This window comes from Chanodichthys erythropterus, chromosome 17 (genome assembly GCF_024489055.1).
Source record: "Chanodichthys erythropterus isolate Z2021 chromosome 17, ASM2448905v1, whole genome shotgun sequence".
Classification (NCBI taxonomy): domain Eukaryota; kingdom Metazoa; phylum Chordata; class Actinopteri; order Cypriniformes; family Xenocyprididae; genus Chanodichthys; species Chanodichthys erythropterus.
Window position 1 is genome coordinate 13,913,750 of NC_090237.1, and position 15,687 is coordinate 13,929,436.

Here is a 15,687-nt window from a genome sequence, read left to right on the forward strand (position 1 = left end):
AAAAGAGATTATTTAACTATTTAACTGCTTGAAACTAAAATCTAATAACTTCATGTACTAAAAAATAAAAATAAAACTGCGTTAATGCTGCGCATACATGATTCACGTGAAGACATCTGTTGAAGCGGAACTACAAATCCGGTCTGTTTAGAACTTCATTACCCATAAGCGCGCGGTGATTGAACGCGTCACTGATCCAACATGGCGGCGACTAGGGCACTCGTAAGAGGTGTCCGATTGGGCACATATAGCATTGGTAGAAGTCGCAGTTTAATATTTAACCGTGTACAAAGACGAGGAATATCAGCGTGCATCGATCGTAAGTCAAATTATTTAAATACCGTGATAATAGTAATAATAACCACACAAGTAGAGAGAGACAACCACATAAACAGTCAGTCATTTAGGATGTATGTTTGAAATAAATTGAGCTAGTATAGAACTGATGTAAATTTTAATCAATTTATTCTCATTTTTGATTATATGTCAAATTTGGTGCATTTTTATGATTTTTAACATCTGTCAATGGCCTAATTTCTGTTGAAATGGAGTCCGTCCCTGTCACAAATTGAACGTTTGGTCACTTTGGTGAAAAGGGGGTTAATTTTACTGGAGTTATGCATTAAAATGTCATTTTAATTTAGCATTTTGTTTAGTAAACTTAGTTGTGCGGGCTTGTTGAGTCAATATAATGCTTCATTGTTCCTAGTGTTTCAGCATTGACTACTGAAATTGTACAGTAAAATTTACAGCCAAATGTTATTATATTAAGATATATTATAAAATTGTAATTGCATATAGATGCAAATTTATCTTGCTTATATCGTCATTGGTTTGCTTTTCTTTTGATGAGCTCAACCAATCATATTTGGGGGTGTGTTTCCTTTGATCCTTGTTGTATGGCGTTATGCTGCTGCTGATACATACAGTACATAAACTACACAATTACCAATAACACATGTTCTAATACACACTGCATTATTTCCACAGCCTCTATAGGTCTCACAGATGAACAGAAAGAGTTTCAGAAGGTGGCATTTGACTTTGCTGCCAACGAGATGGCACCACATATGGCAGAATGGGACCAAAAGGTAGACTGAACATCTGACAATAGTAGTTATTGTTTATATAGCATGCTGAAACACTTACCAGAGTTGAGTACTGTACATTCAAGCATAATTAACATTTTCACTTAGGAAATGTTCCCTGTGGAGGCCATGAGGAAAGCCGCCCAGCTAGGATTTGGTGGGATTTATGTGAACCCTGATGTTGGGGGCTCTGGACTCTCTCGTCTGGACACCTCTATCATATTTGAGGCTTTATCCACAGGCTGTGTCAGCACTACCGCTTATATCAGTATTCACAAGTGAGTCTCTCCTGCCACCCATTCCCTATAAATGTCTCTACTCGCTTACTTCTAAAGTACTTTAAAGTTGTTGCTGCATTGTAATTATACATAATGTAGGGCTAAATCTGTTTTCACATAAATTCGCAAATGTGCTTGCATATTGTTTTCCTTCTTCTTTGTGGTTCATTGGGCTTCACATAGTGTTTATGGGTTGTGTTGTCAGCATGTGCGCCTGGATGATAGACACATTTGGAAACGAGGAGCAGAGGGAGAAATACTGTCCTGATCTCTGCTCTATGCAGAAATTTGCCTCATACTGTCTCACAGAACCTGGTAATGTTTTTCTGTATTCCTTTGTGGGCTATATCAATGTTATCCTTAAAGGGTTAGTTCACCCAAAAATTAAAATTCAGTCATTAATTACTCACCCTCATGTCGTTCCACACCTTTGTTCATCTTTGGAACACAAATTAAGATATTTTTGATAAAATCCGATGGCTCAGAGAGGCCTGCATTACCAGCAAGATAATTAACACTGCCCAGAAAGCTACTAAAGATATATTTAAAACAGTTCATGTGACTACAGTGGTTCAACCTTAATGTTATGAAGCGACAAGAATACCTTTTGTGCACCAAAAAGACAAAATAACGACTTTATTCAACAATATATAGTGATGGACGATTTCAAAACACTGCTTCATGAAGCTTCGAAGGTTTACAAATATTTTGTTTTGAATCAGTGGTTCAGAGCGTGTATCAAACTGCCAAAGTCAAACCCCCTAGTGGTGAACCATTGAAATTTTGAAACACTTATGACATAACGAAGCTTAATTTACTGAAATCATAACATTAAGTTTGAACCAATGTAGTCACATGAACTGTTTTAAATATATCTTTAGTAGCTTTCTGGGTGTTTGAAAGTGTTAATTAACTTGCTGGCAATGGAGCTGTTGGATTTTATCAAAAATATCTTAATTTGTGTTCCGAAGATGAACGAAGGTGTGGAACGACATGAGGGTGAGTAATTAATGACTGAAATTTAATTTTTGGGTGAACTAACCCTTTAACTAAAATGACTTAATTCAAAATAAAATGAAATATAAATATCAGATGAAAAGTTGCCTTTGCAGCTAACATTAAGTTGAAATTAAGTTGATGTACTAAAACTAAAGATGAATTTAAAATAATAATAATTTAAAAAAATGACAAAAGCACAAATACTTAAACTAAAATTAATATGAAAATATAAAAATAAATGCTAATTGAAAATGCAAATATATATATATATATATATATATATATATATATATAAATATATATATATATATATATATATATAATATATACAGCAGTAGCCAAAAGTGATAGGAAAAATTGACATCTTCAACTTTTATTCAAATATTATTAAAATTTGTCCACTATATTTTTTATACATATATATATATATATATAAGTTTTAGTAATTATTTTATATGCTTATGTTATTGTTTTATTTATATTTTTATTAGTTTTTGTGTATATAATGCTAAAATTACACTGGGATATTTTCAATGCACATATGAATGAATGTTTATGTTGTTAAAGAAACATTTAGAAATGTCATTTTACACTTAAAATGTAATTTTACACTTAATGCCCTAGATATTTAAGACATTGATGTCATATTTTTAATATATATTTTTTTTATTCCTTAACCCCAGGTAGCGGGAGTGATGCTGCTTCACTTATAACCAGTGCAAAGCTCCAAGGAGATCATTATGTTCTGAACGGCTCCAAGGTACATGTAGAGATGACTGAGACATTGACAAAGGTCTCCGTGCAGCTTCCCAACAGTTTTCCATGTTTTTCATCAGGCGTTCATCAGTGGAGGTGGAGACACAGATGTTTATGTGGTCATGTGCAGGACAGGTAGGAAGGGACCTAAGGGGATCTCCTGCCTGGTTGTTGAAAAAGGAACCCCTGGACTCAGCTTTGGCAAAAAAGAGAAGAAGGTAATGGACGTTTTCAGTCTAAACCGGGCTGTCCAGACTGCAGAGTTTCAGACACCCCTGGTCTAAACACTTAATTTAGATCAAAACACTTTCAAAGAGTGTTAAAGGTTGTCCAGCAGGTGGCACAATTGAGTTATTTATAAACTGTCCACTAACATTCTGCAGGTAGGTTGGAATTCACAGCCAACCCGAGCCGTTATATTTGAGGACTGTGCTGTCCCAGTGACCAATCGGCTTGGAGCAGAAGGGGAGGGCTTCAGCATTGCCATGAAAGGCCTAAATGGAGGCAGAATTAATATTGGTGAATTGTTTCATAACACTGATTTGAAACCTTTTTGATATCCTATTTATTTTAAGCCTATTTTGTGGCTGTTTAATGCATGTGCTCTTGTACCCACAGCTTCTTGCTCTCTTGGAGCAGCTCACGCATCTGTGCTTCTGGCTCGAGATCACATGTGTGTGCGTAAACAGTTTGGAGAAACACTATCGAACAGCCAGGTACCAGCTGAATTGTCTAGCACTGATCTTTCTAATAGGTTTCAGTCAAAATAGGAAGATGTAATTGTTGTCTGTTCAGTTCCTGCAGTTTAAGTTGGCTGAGATGGCCACTAAGCTGGTCGCCTCTCGGCTGCTGGTGCGTCAGGCGGCGTTGGCTCTGCAGGAGGGGCGACCGGACGCAGTCTCGCTCTGCTCGATGGCTAAGCTCTTTGTGACAGATGAATGTTTTTCAGTAAGTGTATATATACACATTGCTCCATCACCTGAGTGATGTTGTAATATAAATATGTAAATGTGATCATCTCTTTCAGATATGTAACCAGGCCTTACAGATACATGGAGGTTATGGTTACCTAAAGGACTATGCAGTGCAGCAGTACGTCAGAGACATTAGAGTACATCAGATATTGGAGGGTAATGAATTTTTATTTTTAAAATAGACTTTTTTTTAAGATGCCCTTTTTACAGTGTAATTACATTGTATTATATTGCATATTAATACATATAAATCATTTTTTAAATTTTGAAATAATCATTATAATTTATTAATTTAATTGATTATTGTTCTATGTGGGTTTAGGTGGAACGCAGTATTATTTTCATGATCACTTTTCATTTAACATGGTTTTTTCTTTTGTTTAGGTACAAATGAAGTGATGAGGATGATCATTGCAAGAAGTTTGCTCACTGAATCCTGATGTTCTTGTACACTCAAGTATCTGTTGATTTTGATTGAGCTGTCAACTGAATTTTATGGAGAGTGTGCTGAATGTTTATGCCTTAAACACATGAATAAGTAAATCCAGATTATAGTGTTTATTATAATAACAAACTGGGAAATTTAGTTTGTTTTGGGTAAAAAGTCTGGCAGGTTAAGGTATTTGAAGAGAAAACACTGGGCACAACGTCAAAGCTTAAGGGATTTACAAAGGTTACTGAAACACTAGTTTAGTTGAAATCATATAATTGTGATAAAGACTAATACATTATGTCAGTCTGTCAATTTATATACATGTGGATATCAGATTAATACAATATTCAACCATATTTTATCTCAGACAGCTTTCTTTGTGAGATCATTTTCAAAGCACAGAAGATCAAATCACAATTCAAGTGTCTTTATACTGTGTGTCCTCATTACAGAGTATATAAATCTGATCCTCATATTATTTTTAAAATGAATGGTGTGACTTCTATCAAACTGTCTTATGTTCCCTGTGAAATTATTTAAAAAAAAAATTGTTTCAATGAAACTTTCCACAAAGGCTGCTTGGGTTTCACCTGAATCTGTTTTTGTATGTCTTATCAACATGAGCTTATAATGCTCTCATATTAGATAAGAGTTAAAATTACTGTTACTATACTAAAATTACTATACTGTTTATATCTATATTACAAAGGTTATATCTCATGATTAAAGGTGCCCTAGAATCAAAAATTGAATTTACCTTGGCATAGTTGAATAACAAGATTTCAGTACATGGACATGACATACCATTGTTTCCTCCTTCTTGTGTAAATCTCATTTGTTTAAAAGACCACCGAAAAACAGGCGAATCTCAACATAACAGACTGTAACGCAACAGTCGGGATCATTAATATGTATGACCCCAATATTTGCATATGCTCAAGGCATTAGACAAGGGCAGCCAGTATTAACGTCTAGATCTGCACAGCTGAATCATCAGACTAGGTAAGCAAGCAAGAACAATAGCGAAAAATGGCAGATGGAGCAATAATAACTGACATGATCAATGATTACACAATATTTTTAATGATATTTGTGAATTGTCTTTATAAATGTTTCGTTAGCATGTTGCTAATGTACTGTTAAATGTGGTTAAAGTTACCATAATTTATTACTGTATTCACGGAGACAAGAGAGCTATCGCTATTTTCATTTTTAAACACTTGCAACTTCATTCTTTATAAATCTCTCCAACAGTGTAGCATTAGCCCATTAGCCACGGAGCATATAGCCTCAAACTCATACAGAATCAAATGTAAACATCCAAATAAATACTATACTCACATGATCCGACGCATGCATGCAGTATGCATGACGAACATCTTGTAAAGATCCATTTGAGGGTTATATTAGCTGTGTGAACTTTGTAAATGCACTGAATTATAGTCGAGAGCTCAGGGGGCGGGGAGCGAGAGGATTTAAAGGGGCCGCAGCCTGAATCAATGCATAGTTAATGATGCCCCAAAATAGGCAGTTAAAAAAATTAATAAAAAAAATTGTATGGGGTATTTTGAGCTGAAACTTCACAGACACATTCAGGGGACACCTTAGACTTATATTACATCTTGTAAAAACTGGTTCTAGGGCACCTTTAAAGGATTAGTCCACTTTCAAATAAAATTTTCCTGATAATTTACTCACCCCCATGTCATCCAAGATGTTCATGTCTTTCTTTCTTCAGTCGAAAAGAAATTCAGGATTCATTCCAGGATTATTCTCCTTATAGTGGACTTCAGTGGCCTCCAGACGGTTGGTCAGTCATCGATCGGTCATTTTTGAAAAAAAAGGTAAATGTATATGCTTTATATAAACAAATGATCGCCTTGCGAGTGCTTCCGCCAAAACTGCACTTTTGTATTCTTCAAAAAGCTTACGCTGTATGTCCTACGCCTTCCCTATTCTACTTACGGAACACACAGTGCCAGTTCTATTTTTACCGTAAGTAGAATAGGGAAGGCGTAGGACATACAGCGTAAGCTTTTTGAAGAATACAAAAGTGCAGTTTTGGCGGAAGCACTCGCAAGGCGATCATTTGTTTATATAAAGCATATACATTTACATTTTTTTTGAAAATGACCGATCATTTCACTAGATAAGACCCTTATTCCTCGTCTGGTATCATTTAAAGCCCTTTGAAGCTGCACTGAAGCTGCAACCATTTGGAGGCCACTGAAGTCCACTATATGGAGGACATGGACATCTTGGATGACATGGGGGTGAGTAAATTATCAGGAAAATTTTATTTTTAATTGAACTAATCCTTTAAGGTAGTATTGAATAATAAAAAAGAAGTACCGTAGTATGCTTGTTTAAAAAAAGTTTTTATTGTTGACCCAGAAATTACACAAGCAGATGGACGCAAATGGAGTGTCTGAGGAGACTAAACAAGTGGACTGAAGTGAGACACTTTCAAGTCTGATTGGTCTTCAGTATCCAACTGAATGGGAAGTACTTTCCCTCCACTCTGCTGATGGGGTGCTGAATTGTTATTCACCTGACTTTTGAAGAGAAAACGATGAATGAAAAAATCTTGCTTGAACATCACATCTAGTTTACAAAAGTTTAAATACACACCTAAGCTCATTTGCATAAATTTTCTGGATGTGCTTCTTCGTGTTCCAGGTGACATAGGAAACTGTCACACCAGTCAGCAGAAGAACAAAGAAGACTCCCATCAACACTCCACCAATTACAGCTGCGCTTCTTCCCTCATCTAAGAATAGAGCAGCATGTCAAATTATCTTAGTATTCAGTGATGTCAGAGCATTGTGTGTGTGTGTGTTACTCACAGGTCATTCTGAGGGTTATGCTGCACACTGCCTGACCGAGTTCATTAGACGCTTTACATGTGTAGGTACTTGCAAAGGCTTCAGACAGGTTGCGCAATATCAGAGAGCCGGTGTGCTGATCTGAAGCACAAATGAGACATGAGTTTTAGTGATCATTTTAAACAATTGATACAATAACTAGAGAGAAGGGTGGCCGATGACATATGGCGACCTTATGCGCCAACAGGCATGTAGCACCGAATCTTGGGCCCAATGCAAAGACAGTGTGTGAGGACAACTTTGCCATCGAGCATCCCATGATTCACGCTAGTTATCACACGTTTTTTTAAATAATAGTGTACAACTATACACATAGCACTCACTGATAGAAAAAAAGTTTGTATATCGTGTATACATTGCACCACTCAAGTTTTGTGTATGAATTGTGCTATACTTAAATAGAGCACCCCAATATCCCCTTTGATATAAAAATGACAGATTAACAATATTTAATTGGAATTGTCTTATTAATAGACATTGTGCTTTGTATTCCAAACATTACAATCTTTCCAAACTATTTAACAGTGTAGGTACCTATACAAGTATGATGAACACAGGATTGATATTACTCTGAGCAATAAATGACATGTCTGGGACATTAAATTAAATTAACATTAGGGGAACATGAGAAAAACATTCAAAAAACGTTATACAAATGTTAAAACAACGTGATAGGAACATTAAAATAATGTTAGGAAAACATTAGAATAACATTATAGGAATGTTAAAGTAACATTAGGGGAACGTTAGAATAATGTACGAACGTTAAAATAATGTTAGAATAATGTGATAGGAACATAAAAATAATGTCAGGGGAACGTTAGAGAAATGTTAATATAACGTTAGAATAACATAATTAATGTTAGAATAACGTTAGGGGAATGTTAGAGGAATGTTAGAATAATGTTAGGAAAACATTAGAATAATGTTATAGGAATGTTAAAGTAATGTTAGGGGAACGTTAGAATAACATTAGAAGAACATTCAAATAACGTTATACAAATGTTAGAATAACGTTATACGAACATTAAAATAATGTTAGAATAACGTGATAGGAACGTTAAAATAACGTCAGGGGAACTGTTGTGAATAGAGACTCAGGCGGGAGATCCAAGTGCAGCATTTATTTACAAATGAGAGTGGTCGTACAGGCAGGGTCAAAACAGGAACAGTGAGGAACAGGCAGAGTCGTAGTCAAGGGACAGGCAAAGATCAGGACAGGCAGCAACGGGTCAAAAACAAGAAACAGGCAGGAACGATAACAAGCAGGCAGACAGGATAGAAACGCTCAGAAATGACACAATGGTAATCAAGACTTCGCGGTGAGGTGGTGTGTGTGACAGACTTTTATAGTCCTGTAAATGAGCTGCAGCTGGCTGTGGTGATCAGTGAGGTGTGCAAGGGTGGATGTGGCCGATGCTGATTGGTGGTGAGTGTGAGCATGTGACTAGCGAGGGGGATGATGGGAAATGGAGTCCGGAACTAGACAGGGGCAGACGGTGATCACATTATATGAATGTTAGAATAACGTTAGGGGAATGTTAGAGGAATGTTAGAATAATGTTAGGAAAACATTAGAAAAATGTTATAGGAACGTTAAAAAATGTTAGGGGAATGTTATAGAGGAATGTTAAAATAACGTTAGGGGAACATTAGAATAATGTTAAAAAAACTTTATTTTGATGTTCCACTAACGTTCGCTTAACGTTATTTAACGTTAGAATAACAACATCATAACAAATGTCAGTAACCCGGGAAAATTTTAAATCTAGCGGTTCATTCATAAATCTAAGATCGTACCTTCATGCTGTGGAAATACAAAGGGAGAGAACACAATGAGCGCAGTGCTGAAAAGGGGCAGGGCTACATAAGGTCTATTTTCAGGTGGTGGAATCATGTAGTTGGAGAGTGCTGGGCTGCAGTGTTATTGCAGCAGGTACCTTCAATGAAACTGTCTGCTGGCAGAGCAGCTACATTCTGCTCTCTGTGCCATGAATAGATGGGTGTGGGGAGACCCTGAGAGGACTGACAAATCAGAGTGATATCATTTCCCACGTAAGTGTTTCCCTGCAGATGACAAACTGGCACGGATGGAGGAACTGATGATGGAGAGAACAATATATGAACATACATGCAGCACCATCCATGAGTGGATAATCAGTAGTTCAGTTATTAGGCAAAAGAATGCTAGGAGGTTTGCAGAAAAGCTTAGAGAAAAGTTGTGAAATGTAGTAAATAAATAAATATTATCAGGTAATAGTTCAAATGTACCACATTATACATTATTACTGGTGTATTATGAATACTAAAGATAAAAATAGTAATAAGATTAGTCACATTTATTTATTGTAATACAGTATGTTTCTCTCAGTAAAAATAAAGCTGTTAAAAATGTTTTTGTTAATTGAAATAAAGCTGAAAATAAAATTTAAATCTTAGATGAAAAACAAAAAGTTGAAATGTTGCCTTGGCAATTGACTGAATGAAGCTGAAGTACTAAAAAATAAAACTGAAATAGAAATAAAAAAATAAAAAAAAACGAATAAAAATGACAAATGCACAACTAAAAAAATAAACTAATGTTAAAATATAAAAATAAAGGCTAATTCAAAATATTAATAAATAATAGTATAAAAATAATACTAAAATAACACTTGCACTTCAGATTTTAAATTTATAAGTACTCTAATGACAGAGAAAAAACACTGTTTCAATTTAATGCAACAAACTACATATTTTAATAAATATTAATAATCATTAAAAATAAATAAATAAATAAATAAATAAAACTTTTTCTGATTATATTTTATACATTTTGTGTCTTTACACAGGAAAATGGATATATATTTGGGGAATATATTTGGGGGTCGGTGGCATCAAAACATTTGAAAACCCATTTTTACCTAGCACAGTGAGATTGATTAGACCATGTCCGCTGCCGGACCAGTCGTTTGGGTTGGTGACCTCACAAATATACAGCCCAGCATCAGACGTTTGGGCACTGACAATCCTGATGGAAGCGACTCCTGACACTGGAGGGTTCTGCACGAGAGCCATCCTTCCATCCCAAGAGTTCATCCAGAACACCCTCCCATTGTAGTACAGCAGCTGTGTCAAAAATTACATTGAGATCAACAGACTGCTGGTTTATTCTAACTAAATTGGAATATTGCAATTCTCACCCTCTTGGCTTGGACAGCAGGAGTTCCCAGAGAAGCGTAACGCCACTCCAGGGTGAAGCCATCTGAGACGTGTGTATTATATGTGCAGGTCAGCTCAGCCGATGAACCCGACCGTACAAACACAGAGGGCTTTACCACAACTGCCTGCCATGACCTCACTACATCTGGACAAAGGAAACGTCTGGAGGTTATGCCTTGAGAAACCTTAATACTTTATCATAACTTCATAATGAAATTAAAAATAGGACAACATACACTACAAAAGTTTTTGGTCAGTAAGATTTTTTTTTTTTTTTTTTTTTTTTTTTTTAAGAAATTAATACTTTTATTCATCACAAGTAACAAGACATTTATAATGTCACAAAATATATCAATATCAAATAAATGCTGTTTTTTTTATTTCTATTCATGAAAGAATCATAAAAAATGTATTACGGTTTTCACAACAATTTTTCAACATTGATAATAATAATAATATATGTTTCTTGAGCAGCAAATCAGCATATTAGAATGATTTCTGAAGGATCATGTGACACTGAAGACTGGAGCAATGATACTGAAAATTCAGCTTTGCCATCACAACAATAAATATATATATAAAACTGAAATGGAAAAAGTTATTTTTAAATTGTGATATTTCACAATATTACAGTTCTTACTGTATTTTTGATCAAATAAATGCAGCCTTGGTGAGCATAAGAAAATTTTCTATAAACTAATAATAAACCTATTTCATTTCAATATAATGACTGAAAAGGGTGATGGAATTACTCACCAAAGTAATGGAATAAAATCCATGTTGTGATGACAGTGCATCCAAATGCCATTATGTTTTTAATATTTTGTTGTCCTTGCACTGAAATAAGGAACGGCTTATAACTGACTAACAGAATGCACAACAATGTCCAGACTGTGCTTGCAAAAAAGGGAGGCAGGTGTGGCTAAACATTTCTTATTGTTCTTCAAAGCCCCTTGTAGCAACTCATAATGTAATAACTGCACATAATGTAAAAACTGTACATAATGTAATAAGCACTATTATTGTAATACAATGTTCATCATGAAATAATTTTCTCAAAACATAATAAAATCTTGATCACATTATGAACTCACCAAAAACATGTCCTATTTTCATAATTGTAATAGCTTTTAAAACATAAAAGCATAGTATTCTCTTACAGTATTTAAAAAATCTTAATCCAGTCTTAAAATACCTGCGAAATGCAACATTTAAATATTAATGCAATTATTATTATTATTCTCATATATTTATTAAACATAAAGTATTGGTATTCCTATACAGTACATTTTAAAACTTGCCTACAAAATCCACCAGATTACTACTACTACTACTACTATTATTATTATAACTACTACTACTACCACTACTTATACTTCTACTTCTTGTATAGAGGGTATGCACGTGACGTCACCGTCGACCGTTAGGACTGCGGTCACGCACGCTGAGTGGCAAAAGACTGAGCAGCAGCATTGGTTTTCAGCGTGAATGTCGCGAAAAACACACAAAACACATTCAGAACGAGAAAGAGCGTTGTGGTTGACTGTACAAATAGATTTGACACAAACCCTGAGGTATAGGCTATATTTAAAAACTATAATAAGCAACAGAAAAAGAAGCAAATGGATAACTGCAATTCACAGAAACAGTTGGACTCCAGCAGAGAAACATGGATTTGCAGTTATCATTTTGTGTCGAATTGTTGGATTTTGAGGTAAAATATATTGTATTGTTATATATTATGTTGACGACTCATCAATTAAATATTTTCCATCTTATATTATGCATAATTGGGTGTTTTTAAATAAACAACACTGTCAAAAACTATACTATAAAACTATGTTTTAGGGCTGGACAATATGACGATATAACATTGATATAAGTGATTAAGCAGATTTAAACCTACCGATATTGTAGTTATATAAAATATTCACAGCCAGATTTGCTTTCCCCGGCGTCAAATCAGGCACATATAATGTCAGGAAACACGACTCCTGGCTGCATGTCAATATCCATGGATCCAAGTTGTAAGAAACACTTTCGAGTCCAACCTTTAGGGTAAATCGTTAGTTTTACTCGCGTTTTCGCCGTTTTTCCTATTAATCCAGTTACGCAGCAGGTTATTTTGCCACTCAGTCAAGCTGAGGGAGCGCGTTTTCGGCGGGAAAGTGACGTTGATGCATACATGGTATTCATACTGTTAAATGTCAAACAGTGTTAAATACCAACACTGTGTAAAAATGTTGTAAAAATAAAAAATGAGGAGTGTGTGTGTATGTGTGTGTCAAGTCTTTCATTTGAAAGCCACATTGAACATTTGAAGTGTCAGCAGAGACTGAGTTAACTAGATCATCCACTGTGAAGGCCTCATTGATACGACAGCCTGTGACACAGTTCCTCAACAAACCTTCCACATCGACTTATGACCTGTAACGTTCTTTCTCCAAAGGTTTTTTTTCTCCATTTGTATCACCTGTTTGTCACCTGATGTCACCTGTTGGAGTTTGGGTTCCTTGCCGCTGTCGCCTTTGGCTTGCTTAGTTGGGGACAGTTGACATTTGATATTCAATGTTTTTGATCTGCCTTCATTGACACCCTTGTATGGGAACTGAACTGAGCTGGACGATGAAATCACTGTTTTCTCCAGTGCTGATATATAGATAAATTAACTAATTATTGATTTTACAACGGAATGAATCAATACTGAATCTACTTAAGATGGATACTAACACCATTTTCTTAAAGAGCTGCTGTGCAGCCAAATTATTTACCAGGTTTTACTGTAAAGCCGCTTTGACATTTCTGCATTTCACAGGTAGTTTAAGACTGGATTTAGATTTTTAAAAATGTACTGTTTAAAAGCTATTACAATTATGAAAATATGACATGTTTTTGGTGAGTTTATAATGTAATAAATTTCTCATAATGTAAAAATTATTACATTATGAGCTCAAGATTTTATTACGTTTTGAGAAAGTTATAACATTATGAACATTTTCATACATTAATAATGTACTTATTACATTATGTGCAGTTTTTACATTATGTGCAGTTATTACATTATGAGTTGCTACACACACCTTTTTTCTTAAAAAAAGAAAAGGTGGTTAGAAAAACCACCTATTCCATAGCTAAGAAAACTGATATTATTCTTAATAAATGAATTAATTTAATACTTACTCCTAAAGAAATGTTGGTTTCGATGGTGTTAACAAGAAAAAGACATTTTTGTTATGGCCATTATAGAAATTGGGGGCTCGTCCGGGATCTCAACAGAGTAAAAAAAAAAAAAAAAAATGCTGCAGCCAAAATAAAGTTTCTGATTCTATTATTTAAGATACTGGTTTGTTTAATGACAGGGTCAATCAAATGCCACATGAAAGAACTATGCTTGTTTTAATCAACTGTAATATAAAATTTTGAGCAATGTTTTACAATGCAATTTTGTATTGGTTTAATAAGCAGAACATTATGGTAAGTGACCAAAACAAGTACTACCACTTGAAAACTTGAACCTCACAGGCATTTTCCACCTCCAAGACTTTTTCTTGCCTCTCTGCTTCCATCATGTGGACACTTTCAGCATGTTTTCAATTCTATATGATGCCAATTTCAAAATAACAAAATGAGTGAAAAAGACCTAATTACAGAGTAAACAACCGCATTATTCACTGCACAGAGAATAACATTCCGTGTTAACACAAATATCAAACTATCAAAAATCTTAAAACACTGCTTCCAATATTCAAGTCATTAAACCACAAGGCTAGTTTTTTTATATATTGTCATGAACACATGAATGAATAAATGTACACTTCCATGTAACTTGCATGATCAAATCGTTTATAAACAAAATCCTACCTGCTCCAGTAAACAAGCATGGCAGTTTCTGGCATTTATGTTATATACTCTAAATCATAAGACATTTTAAGATAGCATTTTCATGGGCATTTATTTTATTTTCTACTTTAAAATCATCCCTTTTCTCTCATTGAAACTATAAATTCCTCTGAATGGCCAGAAAATGTTAATTTTAAAAATAAAAGCACTGCTCATCTTTAGAAATCTGTCAACTGGCTTGACAGAAAAAAAAAAAGAGAAAACTCCTGAGAGAAACGGAGGCACAAGAGGCACAACAACAGCCTATGTAAAATATTTGTGAACTATTGAACTGCCATAAATTTTAAAATCTGTATTTTAAAGTTGTTTAAATCTGAATCCATAAACAGTAAACATCATCAGTGACGTCTGCATCCCTTCATATCATCTGGTCTTATAATTGTACAACACTGTAAAGTTGACAAAATAAATTAAAAATACTGTTCTCGGTCAGTGTAACAATTTGATGATGAGAACACATCAAAACACAAATTACGCTCAGTAAAAAAACACATAGAATACTTTATAAAACAAAGGTGTTTTCGACAGATAACTATATTTTACTGTACTTTAATCTGTATAAAAACAAAGCCAAATTTTATATTTATAGCTTTGTCAAAACTCTTCCTCATAAGTTTTGTAAGTCTTTAGCACATTATTTGACTTTAGTGATGTTACACCAATGAGCCGGCGTGGTTCTGGGTGGGCACCATGACTGGCACCGCCCCCATGCGGGACAGAGTAGCAGTGTTTATAGGCATGTTGAGCGGGAACGGGGCCTGTGGCTGCGGCCCCTCAGTCCTGTGTGTGGAGCAGCTGTTGGGGTTGAGGCCTGCGGGACTGTGTTGGCGATGGTGGTGAGGGTGTCGAAGTGTGTGATTGGGCGTGCTGCTGGCGTTGTATCCGGGCAGGCCGTGTAGTGGGTTGGGATCCCCTGGGCGTAGGCGGTAAGTGGTTGTGCTACCGGAGGTAGTGAGGATGGAGGCGGTGTCCAAGGCACCTGGGGGGTATGGGTAATGGTTGTTTTGGAGTGGATTGTGAGGGTCCTGTGCAGGAGGGCTGGTGGTTATGGAGGACAATGTGCCGTTCTTTGATATGATGTCCGATCCTGTGCCACTTTTAGCCCAGGAGACGCGTTTTGGGGCCTGCGCGTCTTCCCTAAAGCAACGTAAAGCAAATACTGTAATGCACACA

General features: G+C 35.4%; 3 protein-coding genes across 3 annotated transcripts in view; 1 reads left to right on the forward strand and 2 right to left on the reverse strand.

Moving 5' to 3' along the window:
• Positions 1-40: 40 nt before the first annotated feature.
• Positions 41-5,205, forward strand: acad8 (acyl-CoA dehydrogenase family, member 8). Its single transcript, XM_067364897.1, has 11 exons — positions 41-319; positions 991-1,091; positions 1,197-1,366; positions 1,572-1,681; positions 3,049-3,125; positions 3,202-3,339; positions 3,505-3,640; positions 3,740-3,837; positions 3,917-4,069; positions 4,149-4,251; positions 4,480-5,205. The coding sequence occupies exons 1-11, from the start codon at positions 202-204 to the stop codon at positions 4,533-4,535; spliced, it is 1,260 nt and encodes a 419-aa protein (XP_067220998.1). The 5' UTR covers positions 41-201; the 3' UTR covers positions 4,536-5,205.
• A 1,760-nt stretch (positions 5,206-6,965) lies between these two features.
• Positions 6,966-14,183, reverse strand: LOC137004154 (V-set and immunoglobulin domain-containing protein 2-like). Its single transcript, XM_067364359.1, has 7 exons — positions 14,135-14,183; positions 10,596-10,759; positions 10,317-10,521; positions 9,354-9,512; positions 7,375-7,494; positions 7,160-7,298; positions 6,966-7,083 (listed from the first exon to the last, which is right to left on the reverse strand). The coding sequence occupies exons 1-7, from the start codon at positions 14,181-14,183 to the stop codon at positions 6,966-6,968; spliced, it is 954 nt and encodes a 317-aa protein (XP_067220460.1).
• A 941-nt stretch (positions 14,184-15,124) lies between these two features.
• Positions 15,125-15,687, reverse strand: part of esamb (endothelial cell adhesion molecule b) — a 57,291-nt gene continuing 56,728 nt past the window's right edge. Inside the window, exon 8 of the mRNA XM_067365976.1 lies at positions 15,125-15,651. Coding sequence (XP_067222077.1) covers positions 15,168-15,651 — 484 coding nt within the window. The 3' untranslated portion in view covers positions 15,125-15,167. The remainder of the gene's footprint in view (positions 15,652-15,687) is intronic.